General features: G+C 26.2%; 2 protein-coding genes across 4 annotated transcripts in view; both read left to right on the forward strand.

Annotated features, from left to right (window-relative positions):
• LOC100204981 (proliferation-associated protein 2G4) overlaps window positions 1–10,836 on the forward strand; it is a 122,131-nt gene extending 111,295 nt beyond the window's left edge. The window contains exons 6-13 of one of the 2 annotated variants that reach the window (XM_065799585.1): window positions 1,221–1,284; window positions 6,346–6,424; window positions 6,620–6,777; window positions 8,814–8,865; window positions 8,945–9,039; window positions 9,134–9,191; window positions 9,306–9,375; window positions 10,268–10,836. In XM_065799585.1, the coding sequence (XP_065655657.1) occupies window positions 1,221–1,284; window positions 6,346–6,424; window positions 6,620–6,777; window positions 8,814–8,865; window positions 8,945–9,039; window positions 9,134–9,191; window positions 9,306–9,375; window positions 10,268–10,402 (711 nt within the window). In that variant the 3' untranslated portion in view covers window positions 10,403–10,836. Of the gene's footprint in view, window positions 1–1,220; window positions 1,285–6,345; window positions 6,425–6,619; window positions 6,778–8,813; window positions 8,866–8,944; window positions 9,040–9,133; window positions 9,192–9,305; window positions 9,376–10,267 lie in introns of those variants that run through there. The other variant, XR_010639059.1, reaches the window with a different exon arrangement.
• A 2,287-nt stretch (window positions 10,837–13,123) lies between these two features.
• LOC101241832 (uncharacterized) overlaps window positions 13,124–22,552 on the forward strand; it is a 42,201-nt gene continuing 32,772 nt past the window's right edge. The window contains exons 1-3 of one of the 2 annotated variants that reach the window (XM_065799591.1): window positions 13,124–13,318; window positions 13,696–13,770; window positions 20,292–20,339. In XM_065799591.1, coding sequence (XP_065655663.1) covers window positions 13,258–13,318; window positions 13,696–13,770; window positions 20,292–20,339 — 184 coding nt within the window. In that variant the 5' untranslated portion in view covers window positions 13,124–13,257. The remainder of the gene's footprint in view (window positions 13,319–13,695; window positions 13,771–20,291; window positions 20,340–22,552) is intronic. The other variant, XM_065799592.1, reaches the window with a different exon arrangement.

Raw genomic sequence — 22,552 nt, forward strand, 5'->3', positions numbered from 1 at the left:
ATTAAAAATATAATGAAAAGACAAATAAATATAAGGAAAAAAAGTTAACAAAGTTTCTCACAGTTCTAGTGTATATAGCAAATTAGTTTCTTAATATACAGACTGATAAAAATCATGAATAAACTGCATATCAAAACTTACAATTGTTGTAAAATTGTCATAAACTGTGTTTTTTTCTTCAACATGTATCAAATCCGGAAACTAAAAATAATAACCACCCTTAAAAAATGAATACATAACTTGTATAAAAATTTTATTAAAAATTTTTTTTTTATTAAATTTTTCTGGTTTATTTGATATAAAATTGATATTTTGTTACAATTTTGAATCCATTTTATATATATATATTTTTTTTTTCCTTATTCTTAGATAAGGTTAACTTTTCAGGGTGAATTATTGAACCCTTTGATATAATAATTTTGTTTAAAATCATGATACAATAATTTTGTTTAAAATCATTATATCAAATGGTATATGAGTTTGTTGATTTTCAAGCATTAAGTTATTTTTGTATTTATAAAGTTCAGTGATGAGGAATTAATACTAAGATTAAAATTTAAACAAAGAAAAAATTTTAAATTTTTGATTGTCCAAAAAAAAAACAGTTGACTGATGATTCCATGTCTGCTAGACGAATTGCGTGGAACATAAGAAATTGCCTTCGATTTCCTATATTCAACCCTCAATCATAATGAAAACTCTAAGTTACATGTTATTGTGATGTCACCTAAAATGAATTCAAAAAAATTATGTATTTATGGAAAGAAAAAAAAGCTAAAATTTAAAAATATGAGAAATTAAAAGTTACAAAAGTATTTACATATAATGGATAATTTATGTCTTATAATATTGTTCTTTAGTGACCCTTTTCTTTTAAGAATGTTGTCTAAAAATTATTATTGCATTTTTTTTCATATTTTTTTTGCTTTTTTTTTCTTTTTTTCTTTTTTGCTTTTCTTATATTTTTATTACTTTGTGTGATCGTAATATTTTTAAGCTACTCCTTATTTCTTGAATTTTCTATTGTTTTTTCTTTATTCTTCATAATTTTAGGGTTTTTTCTTTTCACTTTAAAAAAACACATCAGTCATTTGCAAAAAATCTTACAATAGATAGCTAGATTAATAGAAAAGATTATATTTAGGACTTTTATTCATCCTATCAAATCAAAATTGGTTTTTTTGAAAGTAAAAAGTAAAAGTTTGATATTTTTTTTATAGAATAATCAAGTTACAGAAGCAATAACAAAAGTAGCAGAAGAGTTTAAATGCAAACCAGTTGAAGGTATGTTTCTAATTTCAATATATGATTTAATAAAAAGTTTAAATATTTGGAAAGATATCTCATAAAACTTATTTTGTAGTTTTTATGTTTATTGTTAATATTTTCATATATTTTTAATAGTGCTAACTTTATGTCAGTGTATCAGATGTTCGTTTTTTTTTTTAATCTAATCAGTTTAAGTTATTTGTTTGATAAGGTTTCTCTTAAAGTATGAAAACTATGAAATTTGATCCTAAGTAAATTAATAGTTAGTCAAGTAAATTCTCATAATTGTTTTATGCAATGTTTTAAACCAGGATTTGACAACCTATTTTACGCAGAGAGACATTTTTCCTTAAATAGTTTTTAAAAATCTTACTGAGAGCTGCAAGGATGCTAGTTTGAAAGACTATCATTAACATATTAATTTATGATTCAATAAAGCTTAATTTTTTTAAATTATAAATATATAAGATATTTAAATTTTATTTCAATCAAGTTTTTGTATCTTTCATATTTATTTTAAAATAAATAAATAAATGATTAAAGCAATAAATTTAATATAAATAAACAAAATTTAAATATTTAATTATAAATATACACAATGTGAGATTTTTTGTGAGTAAATTGATTCACAGATTCTTTTTAGATAATGTTCATGTCTGTTCTTAATAATATGTAGTTCCAGAAACTGTCAAGAGTCAAAATGTCAACAGTTTGTAAGACTATTCCATGTTTCAAATATAATTTGGTCTTCCTTTTAAAAAATTTTTGAGTGGTGTTAAAATTTTAACCTTTTTAGAATTTGTTTCGCTAGTTTATTAAAAACAAAACTTAATTGAAATTTGATTGCTAATATCTTGAATAAATTTAAAATTATTTTTCAAAAGAAACTACTTTTTCTAAAAGTAAAAGTGCAGTATTACCTTATTCTTGCTGCTTCTTATTGAGATTTCATATCCTTGCTTTCAAGATAAGCTGTCATATACGTAAAAAAATTTGAATTTTGTAATCAATTATAATCATTTAAGTATAAGTATTTAAAAGCATTTGCTAACAATTTTTTTGGTATGTTTGATAAATTAAACAAAATCTTTAAAAACTGCCCCCTTACCTCCTTCCTCCACCTTCCTACCCCCTAGATAGCCAACAGACATTATTATTAAAAAAAAGACAGAATATCTTTTATTAATTTCGTGTTAAAAACAAAATTTGTGACAATTTGATGCTTGTGGTTGATGGGGGTGGTTTTGTTGACTATTTTTACTACTATATTCTTTGCCTTTTGAGTTTCAAAAGGAAATGTTTGCACACGTAGTGGCTCTTGGTAAATAGTTGCCTCTTTAATTGTGTTGAGCAGAGTATCAGTAAGTCCCATCTTCAATTAAAAGTTTAATTTTTTAGTTAAATTTGTAAATAATATTTGAAGTAAAATATTCACTATAAAATGTATGGAATTAATATAAATATTCACTATATTATATTTAATTCTCTATAATATTGCTAAATGCTATTGCTATGGAGATATGTGTATACTTGTGTACGCTCTGACTTATACTAACCGTAACACACATAGTCAATACTGCAACTTAATCAAGTTTACAGATGCAGCTAAAATGTGGCCAAATTAGTCATGTTGAGCAGCAAGCTAAATTAAAACAAGACAAGTATACTCGCTCAGAGCTTATGGGACTTTTTTTTTTTTTTTGGCAAGTATATATGTCTTAAGCAGCAAATGAGTTAAAGTATCATTGGAAATTGTATATAACTTTTTTAATTTATATAAATTATGTATGTATTTTTTTAAAATGTTACACGGTGTCTCCCAAAAATAACCGAACTTCATATTTAAATCATATAACATGCAGCACCGTCCATTGATAATTTGCAGCATGAAAAAGATACATTCATCCTCTTTCAAACGCACTTACATCCATGGAAATCGGATGACAGATGTGAAAGTTACAGCCATTTCAATAAAAGAAGAACGCATCCTAATGTTACAAAACAAAAATGGAACAAAGAGCGAATATAAAATTTTGTGTTAAACTTGAAAAAAAATTCGCTGAGACATAAGAATTGATGAAAAAGTTTATGGTGATGATTGTATGAGTCGTACTCAAGTTTATACGTGGTTTACACGATTTAAAAATGGTCGTGAGGATTTAAATCCTTTTACAAGCTTCTGGACGATCTGAGGCCAGGTCGTCCAGAAGCTAGTAATTATGCTGAGTTAGTGGAAAAAGTCCGTGAAATCATTGCAAATCGATGCAAATTTTACTATGAGAATGTTGGCTGAGGAATTAAATACAAGTAAAAACACTATTTGGAGAATTTTAACTCAAGATTTGGGTAAAAGAAAGGTATGTACGCGTTTTGCTCCACATGAATTAAATGAAGACCAAAAAATCACTTGTGTGGAGCATTGAAAAGACTTAGTTGAAACTGTTGAAAACGATCAAGTTTTTCTTGATTTGATCATAACTGGTGATGAGTCATGGTGCTTTAAATATGACCCTGAAACTAAGCGTCAATCTGCTGAATGGAAGTCCAAAGGCGAGCCAAAACCAAAAAAATTGCGTTTCCAGAAGTCTCAAATCAAGACAATGTTGATTACTTTTTATGATTCGAAGGCTATTGTCCACAAGGAATTTGTTCTAGAAGGTCGAACTGTTAATGAAGAATACTATTTAGGCATTTTAGCATTTGTTGTGTTAGACCTGAATATCCAGCAGGAAAACAACAATTTTTGATAAAAAAACGGATTTCTCTCATCAACCACCCTCCATATTCGCCTGATCTATCACCGTGTGACTATTTTCTATTTCCAAAACTGAAAACCAAGATGAAAGGAGCATTTTATGATGATATCCCAGCCATTCAAGCAGCTGTAATCGAGATGCTGAAGAACATTCCTATAAATGACATAAAAAATTTATGCATGCGCTGGTTGATCGTGCCAAATGTTGTATTGAGTCTGATGGAACCTATTTCGAATAAATAATAACTTTCAATGATTATATAATGTGTGTTTTATTTTATATCCAAAAAGTTCGGTTATTTTTGGGACACACTGTGTATAAAAAAAAATCTTAGACAACAATAGTCTGATTGCTTCATACAAGAATCATTAAAGTTAATCACTTAAAAAGATCAGTTGAATAAAAAATGTTTTTGAATCCAATTAAATAATCTTTTAAGCTTTATATTTTATAACACTTTTTAATAAGGTATTAAAACGATGCTAATGATTTTTTGTATTAAGTAATAATGAATATTATATATAGTTTTTTTTTTTTTATAAAAATATGTTTTTTTTTTATAATAAATTTTAATCTTTTTAAACAAATTTAAAACAAAACAAAATCAAATAATAAAACCAATGTACAAATGTTTAAACATAGTATAAAATGGTTTTTAATGCATAATTATATACTAGCATGTAGTGTATTATAGTGTGTACATGGAAACTTTTTTTGTACTTTTAGGATAGTAAAGAAAAAAAACTTCAATTTAACTTAAGTAAGAATATATTTTAACCTAATTATCAGAAGTAAATTGTATCTTTATTTTAAGGGTTTCCCATAATATTAAATAATCATTAAAGATTAAGATTTTAAAAAATATAAGTTTATTCTAAACATAATTATAAACATGTTTAAATAAACATAGTGTTTTAGTTTTTTTTTAATTTTCTCTTTCGTTAAGATTTCTTTTCTTTTTAAAAATAGTTGTTTTTTTAGTTAAGTCTGATGAGCTTTTAAAATTTTGAAGACGTTAAAAGCAGTGGTCATATTCTCAAAATAAAGTATTATTTACATTAAAATATAATTGTATGCGATTGCACACCTTGTGAAAGCCTGGTTATACTTATTGCGCCATCTTTAGCGATAGATATTACTTTTTAAAATCAATTTAATTTTTTGTCAAAAATTTGAACATTAAGGAATTCGTTTTCTCCACAAGTTTCTCCTTTAAGTATAATCAAAATTAGCAGTTCTTTGTGTATACTGACATGATATATATCGTCCTACTAATCCAACTTGCTTGGTGTCCTTAATGTCACACGCCTAATAAAACAGGCTATAATTTAAAATGTTGTGATCTTAATTTTTCTGTCATTTATTGTTTTGTCATGAACTGTTTTTGCAAAGAATATCTAATTTTTTTAATTATCTCCCCTTTTTAAAATTGTTAAAAAAAATTAAAATGTTTTTAAAAATGCTAGTTATATTATTATACCATCACTATCTGTAAAAGCTTCCGTTCTATTATCACCACAATACTACATCTATCTAACTATTAATTATCAAAACTAGCTGCTGTAAAACTGTTTAAAGACTGCCCGTTTATTAAATTTCAAGGGTGGATGTTGCATATTCTATTGTAATTCTATTGTTTTGGCCTTTCTGTTGTTGCTAGATAAATATCTTTTGGCACAAGTTTTGTTTAAAAGTGGCATTCATTATTGTTTGACAACATTTTATTACAGGTTTGACATGATGATATATGATGTACTTGGAATGAAAGCATTTATTTCTGTCTATTCAGAGTTAATGTTTTTTTTGTTTTTGTTTTTACCTTCTAAAAAAAGCTGTGCTGGAGTACAAGAAACACACACACAGTTTGCAAAATTTTTGCAGTCACTGAAATTTCTATTTCAACTCCAAATTATTTTAACAAAGCTGGAATAAAAGTAAAATAATTTTATGATTACCTTGAAGTAAACAACTAAAGGTTCTATTTTATTGGAAAGCACAAAATAAATATGGAGCTTCATGTTGCAGGTATGAAAATGAAATAATATTCATTCCTTCGTAAATATATTTCATGATAATCCTTATGAATATACATTGTTTTGTTATACTTGGATTAGACAAGCCTTTATATGTTAGATTCCAGCGTCATCTCAATTTTTTACTAAAGCAGGATGATTAATTTGTAAAATATTATGAACCTAATGTTTATTCGCATAAAATTTATAAATCTATTTGACAAAATGAAAATGCTTTGTTTAATATATAAATGCATTTTTACAAAACTTGATACTTTAGTTGTGATGAATTTGTTTGTTTTTGTTAGGAATGTTATCACATCAATTGAAGCAAAATGTGATTGATGGGGAAAAAACTATTATTCAAAATCCTAACGATGCGCAGAAGTAAGTTATTAAAAGTATTTTTTTTGTTTTAAATGATTTTTTTTATCATCTCATTCATTTTTTATTAATTGTTTATGCATAACATAAGAGATGTACACACACTTCTTTTACATACATTAGAAAAATTATAAAATAGATCTTTCCTTTGCCATTGTCTATTGTAATGGTTTTTCAATAAAAACAATTTTATCCTAGAAAAGATCATAAAAAGTGTGAATTTGAATTGCATGAGGTATATGCTATTGACGTGCTGCTAAGTACAGGAGATGGTAAAGCTAAGGAGAGAGAAACTAGAACTACTGTTTACAAAAGGACTGACATGAATTACAGTTTAAAAATGAAAGCATCAAGAAGTAATTTATTTTAATTTTTTGAATAATTTCTTAAAAAATTTGTGTTAATTTTTATAAATAATTCATTGTTTGATGATGCTATTGCATATATATATGGCAATGAGAATTTATTAATATAAAAATTAAATGATTTTTTCTCTAAAATAGTTTTTAATTGAAAGAAGGAAATATATTAGATTTTTTTCTTTTGCTGATTAAACGGATCCCTAGGTGTCAAAACAAATTATTTTAATTTCTTAAATAAACATTAAATATAATTTTTTAATTAATGTTATTTAATTAATAAACATTTCATCTGTATTTGTACTAACCTTGCCATCTTATTTCTGCTTTTAACTCTAGTATAAGGCTTATGATTTTGCTTAGTTATAAAAATATCTGTTTTAAATGGTGTGTTCTCATTTTTTTTTTTCTGTTGTGTTGTATCTATGTAATTAATTAAATATGGGCATAAAATGTAGAAGTATTATGGTAGCGATTGTTATAGTTATTTATTACTGTGAAGCAAATTGGCATGTATAGTAAATTATAGTATAGATATTTCAAAAATGTAATTAAAAATTATATTTTGTTGCTTTGTGGAACATGGCTGATTTTCATATATGATTTAAATGGTTTATTCTTATCAGTCATTTTTAAATTAATACTAACAAAATCGTGATTTTTTGTTCCTGTTCTTAATAGCAATTGTCTCATCAAAAGTCCATTTATATATCATACTTAAAGTCCATTTATCATACTTTTTCCAACAATAGCTATAAAAGTCCATTTATATATCATACTTTTTCTAACCAATTGTTTTCGGTGGTTTAACAAACAGTCTTTATCAAATTAACCTTCAAAACACTAAAAAAATTAGGAATGTTTTATTTCAGTCAATTGCTGATTACCATATATGGATGTGTAGCTTCAATCCAAGCTTCTTTGTTTATATCTTTAGTATATATTGCTATATAATAAGTAAAATAATCGCAAAGAAGTTTTTTTTTAGAGAAGAATTTTTTATTATTAAATAGTCCCTTGTATTAACTGTCTTATCTCTTTTATAGTACATACAATCTTTTATATTGTATACACCTTTGCAGTCTTGCTTTTTCTACTGGTTTTATATGATCTTAAAACTTTTGATAGTTATAAAAAAATATATATTATGGTTTTAAACTTTAATTTCACTTTCCAAAACTTTTTTCTTTTCTTTTTTTTAGGAAATTAGGAATTTTAAAAAAAAAAAAAAAGTTCTTAAATTAAGATTTTTTTTTTTTTTTTTTTTATTTTATTTTTTTTTTACTCAAAATTAAAAATCTCAAAATTAAACTTTTAAACTTATTATTTAATCCTCATATTTAATAAAAATGAATTTAATAAATTTCAAAACTTATATATTTTTGATTAGAGGCCAAATCTATAACTCATTTTTAGTGTATCAACATTTCAATGCTACTATTCCGAAAAATTCACATATATAAATCAAATTCATATATATATATATATATGTATGTATGTATATATATATGTATTTGTGTATATATATTGACTGTGTTTATCTCTAAATAATTCGGTCAAAAATGTATACCAAAATCCATTTAGAAATTAAATTTTATATTTAGAGTTAGGGTTTGTGTGAGTGTCAGTGATGAAATGTTAAAATAAAGAAAGGGTTTATGGTATTTCCAGGCAATGTATATGTTCATTTTATTCATTATCTATTCATTTTCTGAATGCTTTCTAAATTTAGGTGTTTTAAGTAAAAAAAGATAATGCTAAAAATTAAGTAAACATGAAAATTTAAATTCAGTTCCTAAATGTTATGTGTAATATGTATTCTATTAAATTTTTTCTTTTTTTTTAATGTTTCATATGAGAATGATGAAGCTTAGGCCGAATTGATAAACATTTGTTTGAAGTTTAATAAAACAAGCTCATAAATGTTATGATAGAATTCACCATAGCGACTATTCTGACTTATTTTTTTTATTGTATGATTGAGATTTTATTAGTTTTGTTATGACATAATATGAATTCTAATTAAAATTTAGATTTTTACAGTGAAGTTTGCAACAAGTTTACCATGATGCCTTTTACCTTAAGGTAAATTTTTAATTTTAATTTGAGAATTTAATCTTATAAAGGATTGTTTAAAAAAACAAAAAATTATTATGTATTAAAGAGCTTTTGAAGATGAAAAAAAGGCTAGGCTTGGTGTAAATGAGTGCACTAATCATGAGTTAATTACACCTTACCCTGTGCTTTATGAAAAAGATGGTAAGTTAAATTAATTTTTTTTTTTAATACTTAATTATACAAGTTGTAAATTGTATTAATCTATTCGATAGTGATATTAAATCTAATGTTTTAGGTGAATATGTTGCACAGTTTAAATTTACTGTATTACTTATGCCTAATGGACCACTTAGGTATTATGATTTATAAATAATTTAACAAGATAAGTCCATTTCATATATAGTGAACTTTATGGGTTATTTACTCTATACATAATTGAATATATAATTTGTTTGTGTTTAATTTAGAATTACCCATGGCACTTGGGATCCTGAGTTAGTTCAATCAGAATACAGCATAAAAGATGAAGAACTTAAGGTATTTAAATTTTAAATTAATGAATTCTATTCTAATAATATTTAGAGGGCTGTTGCACGCTTGCTTCAGAAACAGAGAATCTGTGGTTCAAACCTTACTTCTGGGCTAATTTTGCGACATTAGTTAAAGTAGGAGGCGTGAACTTCCAATTAGATACTCATCCGCAGTGCTCTGTGATAGACCTTTAAGACTTTTTGGGGGACCAGAATAAAATTTAAAAAAATTTAATAATATTTCTAATTATTGCTCTAGAAAAATATTAGGCCAGGAACCCATGCAATGTCTTGATTTGAAAATCATGCACTTAAAAGCATTGCCATTTTCGCTTAAATATATTTATAATACGATAAAATAAAAATAAAAACTTTTATAAAAACTTATTTTACATAAAATATATCGTACACCCAGATCAAGGGTGCCACAAGTCAAAAATTATGGATATTGAGTTATGAATGTCATTTGATAGTATGTTATGTGTTATACATGGTGACAAAATACCACAAGTCTAAAACGAATGTTTACAGATACAAGTGGCACTCTTAGTTGGAAAACGTATTAAAAACTTAGAACTCCAACCCTGATTTTCTCAATTTGAGCCTTTTTGACTTGTGGCACCCTTGATCTGAGTGTACGATACTTTATAATTATCCCAGTGAGCACGGTACGTTTTTTTAAAGGTTCTTAGGACGTTTTTATAAGGTTTAAATCTAAAAACGTCCTTAGGGCGTTTTAAAAACGTACCGTGCCCCCTGGGATATTTATATAATATATCATTGGCTTGGTTGTGTATTGTGTGTATATATTTTTTCTATATTATGAGATATTGAAAAAAATTTACTTTCTTAACTTCCAGTTTTTAGTATATGTTTTAAATAGTCAACTTATTTTATAGAAAATATTGTCTTCTCAAGTAAATAAAAAAAATCAGAAGAAAAAAAAGAAAAAAGTAGCAAATCAACCAACCAGTGATACAACTTTAAAGAATTCAACGGATTCCTCGCTAATAACTCCACCTGTCGCCTCTTAGTAAAAACAAAGTATTTATCCTGGCTTACACTGTTTTATATAAATAGACCTTTTTTGGCTACAGATTCGGAAATAATTGGTTGCATAATACATGAGCATTGATGTTCCAGCAATACATTAGTTTCAATATTCAATAAACTTCTTAAGTTTTTTACATTAACATTTTTCTTTTTTAATTAAATTTGGTTATTTTTCTGTTTTTAAAGTAGAATTATATATTATTACAAGAAGTTCGTGATTATGTGAAGTGCTTTTAAAAATACTGTTTTATCAAACCAAATATTATTACTCTCGGCAAATAATATTTTTAGAACGATCTTTTTATTATATATATAAATGTATTTATTACTTATTGAAAGGGTGTATGTAACTTTGTATTCTCATGTAATACTGAGATGCCAATATTTTTTCCTTAATAAATAAGTTGAAAGTAAATTATTGGTTTGCAATTTTTGAGCAATAAAATTATAAATCATGTGCGTTGTGTTTATGCCGCCTGCTATTTACAATTTTTTTTGGGAGTTTATTATATTAAACGCAGATGCACAAATTAAGTTTAAACAAGTTCTTTTGAACTATAACGTTACAATGTTGTCGAATCAAAATAATAACTCAAATGAATGACTTAACTGACATTTAGTTCTTAATTTTTTTTTACTTTTAATACTCTCTAAAGTTATCGTAAAATATTGAAAAAGATTATTTTTATTAATTGAGAAGATTACTACTAACAGGTAGTCAATTTATTGAGTCAATTTACAGCCTAAGTAATAAAATCGCTCTATTGACAAATTATACAATTATAAACTAATTAAACTTTAAGAAGTTTAAGTTTTGTGTGATAATAGTTATTTAATCATTTTTTTATGATAATAGTTGCCTTAAAAATTTTATTTATTTTTTAATTTTCCAGTTCTTTTTATTTTTAAACTGTTCTAAATCTAAAAATAGCTCATAAAAAGTTCACATTTAAAAAGCAAAACTAGGTACATAAGATTGCCCTAAATATAAGAGTAATTTATATTAAACAACACCTTAACTCTTAGTTATTGCTAAAAAAAAAAAAAAAAGTTCTATATTTGTAGTTATAATCTAGAAGTATTCTTCAAGTTTTTCAGAAAATGTTCGTTCTTATCACAGTTATTTTAAAGAAGCTTTTTTAACCTTTTCTTTAGATACTATTGCTGGAGTTTTGTATTTTTAACTCAGTTTCTATTTTTAGATTAGAAAAGTAAATAAAACAAGAAAAAGGAAAGTGAAACGAATAAATCTGAAAAAAAAGATGAATTTTGGGTTTAGACTCATTGGACGAGTAAAATAAAATTTTCCTGTATTAGTAAAGATATAATCTATGATTGATAAATACAAGCTGATGCAAATTTCTAATGCAGAACGCTAATGAGCTGATATTTTAAGAATGTTTAATAAAAATATTTATCCAACGAAAAGAAATTTACGAAACAGTTTAACAATCGATTACTCGTGCTAAAATGAACCATTTAATGTTTTTCGAGTTTTTAATGGACCGTATGCTTCTTACAACATCAAATAGAGTTTTTCCACTATTTTCTGTTAAGTAATAGCATTTTCAGAACTTTGTTTTCATTTGGAACTCATTTTAATTTGCCCGGCAAAGACTATTGTCTCGCTTACAATTTAATATAAATCGCTATTATTGCAAACAAAATGCAACAGAAAATAGTATGAAGGCCAGAAGTCTTTTGATGTTTATATTGTTAATACTTTAGCGGGTAAACACATTTTCCCTCATTTAAATCATTAGGCGAATGATATATAATCATTTTTCGCATCAGACTTGTTTTATTTAGAAGTAGAAAACAATTTTAAAGTGTCTTGCCGACGGGCGAGCTGAAACATCAAATGATTCATGATCATCTGTAATTTAGTTAGCTGGTGCAGTTTTAATTTAAATTGATCTATTCTTGAATGCAATTTAGTATACGTCGTATATAAATAAATTTAATTTACGCAGAGTATTTAGAAAATAATGTCACTATGTCAAATAATGATGCTATATAATAGTTTTCAGTAATATATGTTGAACCAAAATAAAAATAATTTTCAATTTATATTATGTTTAAGTTATCGAATTTGATTGAATATTATAAAAGAATTGATCTTTTTAAGAATTTAACACAATAGTTGAACTTCATTCAAATATTCAATTTACAAGAGTCATTGTTTTAAACATATTTTGTGAAAAACTAATTAAAACACGTTAAATAAACCGCCTGGTATATAGTTAAAAACTAGGGTATTCAGTGCTCAAAAAAATATTTTTGTTAAGCAAATCTCAAGATGAATTTTTTTTTTAAGTTTTAAAAACTCAATAATTTTTGCACCAATACTTACGTTTATCTAATCTTGAGTTTTGTTTAGCAAACCAAAATATTTTAACACTGGTTTCTGACTAATTTAACTAGATGGTTTTTAACGTTTTTTTATTATTTTTAAATTGTATTAAAAATACATCTCAGTTAAGCTAAGAATGAACATAGGACTAACTTGATACTTTGATTATATTATATATATATATATATATATATATATATATATATATATATATATATATATATATACACACACACACATACACACACACAGATATACATTTTACAAATAAAATCGAACGTGTGCTAAATTATTTTTCGAACAAATTTATGCTAACTAACGTTGGACGAAGTTTTAAAAATTTTTGTCGTTTAAAAAAAGTTTTGCTTTTTATTCGCCAGTTGACTTATATATTTTACGTATACATATAAAAATAAAGTTGCTGACATTTTTATTTAAATTTTTGATTACATTTTTTTTTTCAAATTAAAATTTAGTTGATAGATGGAAGATTACAGTGTAGATTCGTGTGCTTTATCAAAATACTTTAGGGAACTTCAGCAAGGTAATTGATAAGGTTTAAGTTTAGTTTTTAATATAAAAAAAGTTTTTTTTTGACGTTTTTTTATTTATAAGCATTTTTTCTCGTTTGCTGAGGAATTTTTTTTTAAAAATAAGAACTTAAATCATACTAATTATTACTTTAATATAAATAATTATAAGTTTTTATTTTTCTTTACTACCAAGGATTTCAAACATTAAAAAAAACTTAAGTATTTACAAGATTTTCATTTTCTGAATTTGGTTTATTTGTTTTAAATTAATGTTAACCTTGTAGTGTATAATGCTCAGCGAGGGACATCATTTATCAGTTTGTTTTTTGCATTTATTTTTCTTGAAGTTATTTCTTGAAGTCTATTAGTTCATTTATTTTTATTGCAGAAAAGAAAAAGTTAGAAAATAAACTAGAGCACTTGCGCATGAGAAAGAATGATATTGAGTCGAAGTTAGATACAGGTTTTTTAGTTATTAGTTCTACAGTTTTTAGTAGAGTTTAAATCATACAACAACAAGAAGATATTTATTTTCCTTTACAATCTACAACAATATAATAATAATTACAAAAATAATAATATAAGATAACAAAATTAATACAAAATAGGATAGATTAAGGTAATATGAGCATACTAAAGATGTAAGCAGTGAAGTTAAAGTTGCTATGTGTTTTTTGAATCGATTTTATGTGGTGATAACTGAAATCAATATAACTGGCGTATATATATATGTAGTATTTAGCGGGTCTCTAATTTAACAATATTAAATTTTTTTGCGTTTTTTTAAAATATTATCATCACGCTTAAATAAATATTTTAATGCTAAAGTAATGAAATTTCATAAAGAAAAATTTGTTAGCTAGAAATCCGTTTCATTTTTGTTTGAAAAACAATGCTTTGAAACATTTAGTTTTGACTTAATTAAAAGATACCATTTTTGTGTATTATGAGCATGCTCAAATTACCCAGTGTTGTTCATTGAAATTACTTAGTTTAAAGTCCAAATTGCAGTGGTTTTAATTGCTTTATGAATAAAAACATAACACAGTAAAAAATTATTATATTATAACTATACTAAATATTTTTCTGTAATTTAAATTTTAAAAAATTGGAATTTTTATCGTTCAAAGTTAATAAAATTGTAAAAATAGAGAACTTTTTTTTTTTTTATTTAAGTGCGTTAAACAAAGTAGTATTGTTTCAAAAAATGGCCTAAAATTTCATCTTCTAACGATAAGCTTTGTCAATAACGAATCATTATACTCTACAATTTAGTTCTAATTTTCAGCTTAGTGATTTTTTACTTAATTTTATTTGTATTAATAAATGTCTAGATGAGACTTTGTAGTAGTTTTGCCGGATTTACAAACAAGTATTTAGTATTTAAACTTACTATTATAGTTATTATATATTAAATAGTTTACTTTTTTGGAATGTGATTGGTTAACTTTAAATTATGATAGCTAAGTTCTTTGAAAAATAACAATATCATTTCGTTCTCCCTTTTATATTATATCTCTTTGGTTATTTTCAATGTTAATCGTTTTTATAGCATGCTTCCGTTTACGATAAAGAGGTTCAAGTTAGCTCTTGTGAAAACATGATAAAATAATAGCAACTGTAGTTTTGTATTAAAGTTTATGAAATTTTTTTTAACAAAATGTATAAGATTATGTACTGTATTGTGTTTCGGCTGTTCTCCAGTTGATACTTAGTTAAAATAACAAAGAATAAGTTTTTAGGATCTAAAGAAAATTAAAAGAAAACGTTTTAAACATAGTCAAAAATTTATTATCCGAAAAATAAGTTTATTCACAAAGTTATTAATCTATGCGTGGAGTAAAAAATCTTTTTCGGAACAAAAGTTTATCATGGTTCTTGTCGAAGCCAAGGTGTTGTTGAGTCAACATAAAACCCATATTTAAGTGTGCTGAAAAACTAGGTTTTTCTGTTAAGCGTCAAGCTGAGCGATGAGCCTATATTTTCTCCAGAAAAAAGTTTTTAACTAAGTTTTTTAACTGTCTTTTAGACTCAACATTAATTTCAGTCAACGAAAGATTTGATCAGATAAATGAGAACTCGGAATCGTGGACTTTTTTGGGCAAGTTAAAACAGATTACAGAAAAACGTGATCTAATCAAACTTTGTGGTAATCTCCAATTGAAACTAACTTTGGACTCTAAATCATATATAGATAGTTGTATGTTGCGCGATGAACTCCTAAATCTGAAATCTTTTTTGTTTCATCAGGATGTGATTACTCCTGTTTTTGTTTAAAATTTTATCAAAGATTGCAACTTACAAGAACTATATCCAAATGTATCGATAGCATTGCAATTAATTAACTTGTAACAGTTGCGAGTTAGGAAAAAAATTTTTCTAAGCTTAAGCTGATAAAAATCTATCTACGATCAGCAATATCCCAATCTAGGTTGACAAACTTAACAATGCAAATTTGACAATCAAAAATAAAAATGTTAAAAAATTCAAAAACCTTGTAAATATTGAAAACCTAATAAATACGTTCGCCGATAGAAAGGCTTGAAAAGTAAAGTTTTGTTAGTTTCTTTTTAATAATTACTAATTCATAACTACTAATAAATAATTTAATAATTACAAATTCAATTAGTAAAAGTAGACAACCAATTAAATAAAGGTAGATAACCAAAAGAAATAACCAATTAGTGATTGGTTATTTCTTTTTTTGTATAGGGTGAATTGAGTTAAAGGTGCTGTAGAAATCTTGCTTAGGGCGCTGGTAGTGCTAAAACTGGCAATAGGGGCAAGTTGGGCAATTAAAATATCTCGAAGACTACGCATCGTCTGACGGAACAAATTTAATAGATGAAAGTTAGTGAATTAGAATGGTAACACTGTCCGCAACAGAAGGTTGTCAGCCGGCAGTCGAGTAAGATGCAAGGCTACCTTTTCTAATTTATACCAAAAAATAAAAGAAAAATAGAATTATTGCTATTTTTTTTTAGACGCTTATAAACTTTTTATCTACCATCTCTTAAGTGTTAATATTTTACCATTTTATAGGACTTTCGGTTATAATTAGCCGTTTTTACGATTATGATTAATCGTTTTTTAAGTTTTACTGTTCACTTGCTAATTATTATTATTATATAATCTTTTTTCGTCAATATAAAATTTTTTTTTTTTTACAAAACTGTTAAAGTAACAAATTGACTAGAGCAAGCAGAAGACGATGGTCTTATCATCTTGCCCCGTTAATTTCAATTATGTTTTACAATCAATATCAATTAAATATAAGATAAACACAAATTATAAGATATTTAAACATATATAAATTTAAGAACTCGTATAAGTAAAATAGCCATGTAAATGTATCTTCATAAATATAAATTCAATTAAATGCATTTTTATAAATATAACCATAATCATTTCCAGCTATTGTGTAAATGGAAAGAAAGAAAAAATGTGCCACCTTGTCTAGAAGGGGTAAGTTGAGCAGTTTTAAAAAATGATTAAATAAAATAATATTAAAAATGAGAAATGGACACGACTTTCAAAATAAATTACTAAAACATTACAAAACAACAAGAATAGTTTAGAGTAAAAGTACCTCAAACCGGACAGTGCGCAAAAACGGACACTTATCGAAAAAACTAAATATCTTAACTAAAAATAAAGATAATTGCAAAATTCAAAAAAGTTTTAAATTTTTAGTGTGTGGAAAATTATAAAATTTCAAAATAAACAATTATTCAGATGATTGCTTTAATAAGATATTTAAGTTCAAAGAAAATCTAAACCCTAAAATTCAAAGCTTTTTCATAAGCATACTCTGTTAAAACGTTATGGCGGAAATAAGATTTTCTTCAGTTTTCACCTTAAACCGGACACAATAAATCCACCCTATAATCAATTAAAATTTAATATTCAATTTCAAAAATCTGTAACTAAATTGAATTTACTAAACTTTTAATGGCAAAAAATAAAACAAACGAGAAGCTTTACACCGAGGAGACAATAAAAAACGCATCGGATAAGATTGAAAATGGCAAGTAAAGATTAAGAGGCAAGTTAAGCTTAAGAGGCGCGTTAAGCTTAAGAGGCGCAAGCGCAAATCAACGTTATCCGACCGAAAATCAAACAAGACTTTATTAGTTGGTAGTGGGAATACAACAAAATTGAGCCCTTTTATCGAGTTAACCTTGGTTCAACTACTTCAGATGCTTGGCGATTGGGGCTTTGGTAGACGATTAGATTAAGTTCAAAGTTTAGTGAGAGACTATTTAGTTAAAAATGATGAAACGTGTCTTTTCAAAAATGGAACGCCTGATCGCAAAGGTACAAAGGATTTATGAGTCAATGGCATACAGTACTAAGCGAAAGAACAGCTACAACCATCGCATCTTTGAGACTATGTCATGCACACCAGAAATTATTGCCCGTTATTTTGATGTTTTAAAAAAATATTTTGATTTAGCAAAAATAGGTTTAGTAAAGCCATGCATTTTTGGAATTGTGATGAAACTGGTTTCAATGGTAACAAAGGCGATGCGAAAGTAATTACCAGAAGAGGTACAAAGCGTTCACTAGTATTAACTGGAAATAACGAAAAAATAAACTACACTGTTCTTAATTGTGTTAATGCTGACGGATTCCTTCTACCGCCTTTTGTTGTTTACAAATCAAAGAATCGGCTATATGATGATTGGATTACAGGAGGCCCACCAAACACACTTTACACAACATCACCATCTGGTTGGATGGAAGGTAATCAATTTTTGCAGTGGCTCGATGAAATATTTATTTCTCACATTCAAAAAATTAGTGTTCAGCATATTTTACGTTTGGATGACCACCATACACTCGTGTCACTAAATGTAGCCTATTGTGTAAAGAAAACAATATAACACTAATTTGCATTCCTGCCCATTCATCTCAAATTCTGCAGCCTTTAGATGTTGGTGTATTTTGCCATGTTAAAGATGTTTGGCGTGATATTTTAAGAAAATTTTACGCTGAATGTGGTTTTAGCAATAAGTCCAAAAAAATTTTTCCCAAGTCTCCTTGTACAGTTGTAAAGAAGCAACAAAGCTAACACTCGTACTCAAATTATTGCTGGTTTTGAAAACACTGGACTCTTTTCATTAAATCAAGACAATATTGACAAATCAAAATTGCAAATTTATCAAAATTTTAACAATGCCTTAATGACATCATTAGCAGTTACAAAATCACCACGCAGCCCAAGTTTTTTTCCTTAAATTGCTCAACAAACACAAACCTTAATTCCGCCTGCAACTCAAACTTCAATTTCAACGCAAAACTATTAAAACGAACATATGTTGAAATTGCAGCAGCAGAAGTAGAAACTCCTGTCAAGAAAGCCAAAAAAAAGTACAAAAAATGCCCAAAGTTTTTTAAAAATGAAACGCCAGAGATGCAAGTTTTATGGAAAACTTGTGAAAAATCAAGTTGCAGTTCGTAAACCTTGTCTCCCAAAAGATATATAAAAAGCGAAGAATTCTTTTGCACGAAAAGTTGCAGAACTTAGTTTATAATTTTTTTACTTTTATTTCAAGCTCAAGCTTGCTTATGTTTTTTTTCCAGTTTTTTCTGCTTGTATTATTATTCTGTATATTTCAACAATAAAATAAAAATATTGAATTTATCAATTTATCTATTTATTTTTTTTCATATAATTTGGAACTGTCCGCTTTTAGGGACAATTTTCCGAAAAGGGGACACTTTAAAAAATAAAATCTTATTTTCCATAGAAACTTGAAATCAAAATTATTTTTTACACTGCAGAGTTGCTTTAATAAACAATATATTCCAGGAAAAAAAATCCTACAAATTCCTAATATTAAAAAAGTTATTTTAGCTTTTGTGAAGAGTTTGCGGTACTTTTACTTTAATCAAGTTTCAATGATACTAGTTGTCAACAAAAAAAAAAAAAAAATTATTATAATGTCATCAAAGTAAGTTGAAAATTGGAAAAAAGTTTTGCACATTCATAAAAATTGAAAAAATAAATCAGCGGTAAACAAAATTCATTGTTCTTTTGAAAAAAATTCAAGTTTGTCTAATAGAATTTACTGTAATTTATTGGTAAGAAAAGTAAAGAAGTACTATAATTACAAGTCTTTCCAAGCAATTAAATCTTCAAACTGTTATGACCAGGGCCGACAACACGGGTATCGAAGTGGAGGAAGGAGCTCACACCCCCGGCCCCCCGGTGTCGTCGGCCCTAATGACAAACAAAATTCTACTGCCAAATCATTTTGACGAAGATGAAACTTACGTTAAATGTCAACTTCCTGTTGACAAATTGTACTTCAATTTTTCGTGGTCTTTTAACCAACAAGTATAAATACAAACTTGTGAACAAATATGACAAAAATTGTCCTTATGGCAAGCAATTTAAAAAAAAGGTTTTTGGAAGCAATCAAAGAGTTTTTGTGATGTCATCAACTTTGACATCAGAAATTTATATTCAAGAGTATCTTCAAACGCGAGTTTTGTCACTCATGAATTGCACGCGACCTTGTTTGTTTTGACCTTAGTTAACTTCGTACTACTACGCGAAGAAAACTTTGGAGTTGTATAAATTGTGAAAGGTTTAATTTTTCTCAAAAATCTCAATCCGCCGAACTGCCCACAATTCTGGCATATCAAAGAAGTATTGGGAAATTTGCAAACATTTTTTGCGTAAAATAGGCAATGCTATTAATTCAATACAATATTTGCTTAAGGCATGGCCAACCATAACCAAGAAAACAACAACAGTTGTCCATTAATTAATAGGCATAAAATTAATTAAATTAATAGGCTTAAAATAATCGCACATCAGTATTACAATAAATTTTTTTTTCAAAGAAAATTTTTGGAAAAGTATTTTTATACTCTTTAATTTCATAACTTTAATTAAAAATTCATTCATTGTAGAATAGCGGATTACTTATCGTAGAATAGTGGATTACTAATTACTGTTTATATTTATTTTAGTTTCTCAAAAAAACTTGATGCTTGTTCAAAAGAATGACAACATGGCAAGTAAGTATAAACACATCATTAATATGGTGAAGCAAAAGTTACATTTAAAAAAAAAGTTCAAGTGCTCTAATTACTAATAAGTTATTAGTAATAACTTAAGAAATGTTTTATATTACAAAAATACGAACTAGAACAAATTGAATATTACATTCTCTAGTTTTTTTAAAAAAAAAACTGTTTATTACAGCTAGTAGTAACTTATTCCGTTTACTTTAAATCTACGTTAATTAAAATATTTTTTTTTTTATTATAAATTTATTTAGGGAAGAAGGGGGCTTTGCTTTATGCATTTAAGCATTATGCTTATTAAATATACAACTTTTGGCTTTTGTACAAAAAGTAGAAATTTTTGCTGAAAAAGATTATTTAGTTATCAACTTTTTTTTTTTTAATTATAAAAAGTTCAACTTTTATAAAAAGTTCAACTTTTTCAAATAAATTATAGTTGCTTTTTAACTAAGCTACTCATTGTCTAAAACTACCCCGCAAGAAGAGGTAGTCTTGGATGAGGTTGGAGCAGTTTCGGAAATGTAATAAAAAGGCTAGAAATATTTCTAATTTTTTTATTGAGCAGTAGTTATAAACAATAGCTGAATTAAGAGAATTATTACCAATAACAGAATTATTCTTGTAAAGATCTCAAACTATTAGATAACTTTCTTGTATATTAGATTCAAACAAACCAAAATGAAAAAATTCTATCACCTATCAATCTCATAAATACAAAAGTATAAGCTTTAATCTTAAAATCTTTCACATTTCTTTTTAAAGTTGCGCACTATTTTTAAACTTTGTTTAGTTTTTTAATTTTTAATAATTTAATTTGCCAAATAGATCATGAGGAGACGCGTAGTACGTCTAAATGTGCCCTATAAAAATTGTCCAATGCTGTCTCAACCCTGATTTCAGAACATACTCCACAAAATTTTGTGAAAATTTGTTTGTCTTGTAATTGAAATTTTTATTTATATCTTAGAACATATCCCTTTCACTAAAAAAAAGTACAAAATTAAATTCTTTGGAGAAGTAATTTCCTTAGTAAATCCTTACGTTTTTTACGTAAATCCTAAATTTTTTAAAAATCTCAAAAATCATAAAACGTTTATAGTAAGGTTATCATTATGTCTTCCTGAAAAAATGATACGACGGTTACTTGCGAAAGTATTTCCAATTACCCAATTTAACATTTAACTTGGTTGATAACCCCCATTGGCCACAGGACATAGAAAAGACATCTTTTTTAGATCTTTTGCTTGCTGGAAAGTTGATAGAGATTCTTGATAGAGAAAATTCGGATAAAATTTAACAAAAGTAAGCTGAACAAGGTTTTTTTTAATGTTCTTTTTTTTGGAGGTTTCTAAAATTGTTATCAATGTAATATTTATGAAAAGCAAATAAAAAATAAAGACAAGCTTTAAAATATTATTTAAAATATTAAAATATAGTTAAAAAAAAATAGAAGCACATTAAATTTAAGTGAAAAAGATTAAAATGAGAATTTCATTAAAAAAAGATTGCTTCCAGACAAACTTGACAAAAAAAAAAAAAACCTCAGCTTTATTATACTGTATTCAATACTTTGATTTTATTGTGCCGTATTCGTGTTTTAATTATTAGTTGATTATTAAAATTAAATTAAGATCGTAATTATTTAGTTTATCAGCGTAGTTAGTAATTTAAACCAAAAGCAGTATTTTAGACCGGCCCACAGTGGGACGAAATCCTGATTTTGTGGCCAAAATTCCCAAATTACCTACATAAGGGTTTTCGAGGTCGCTGATTAGGAATCTGAGGTCAGATTTAAAAAATTCAAAATGGCGGCCAAAACTGTTCATTCGTTGAAAATATGAAATCTCGTGTAGTTTGGTTTTCAAGGTCATTGCTACTGATTCAGGAGTTAAATTAGAGCAAAAACATTGCAAAATTATTTTCAAATTTATACTATTAATAAAAAAAAGAAATTTGTAATTTTAATTTTTTTTTTGTTTTAAAATTGGTAAAAGATTAACTCACATATATGTAAAAAAATTGTTTCTTTAATCCTAGTAACAAAAATCACGTATGCCATATTCATCAATGTTCGAATCATTCGATTCGGAATCTGATGTTGAACCACTTGTATCTAAATCGAAATCGTTCCTTGTCTCTTGTCAGGTGACTTCAGGTTGTTATAACAATTGTAAAGCTTCTTGATGTAGAGATTTTATCGGTTT

The sequence above is a fragment of the Hydra vulgaris genome, chromosome 06, assembly GCF_038396675.1.
Source record: "Hydra vulgaris chromosome 06, alternate assembly HydraT2T_AEP".
NCBI lineage: Eukaryota > Metazoa > Cnidaria > Hydrozoa > Anthoathecata > Hydridae > Hydra > Hydra vulgaris.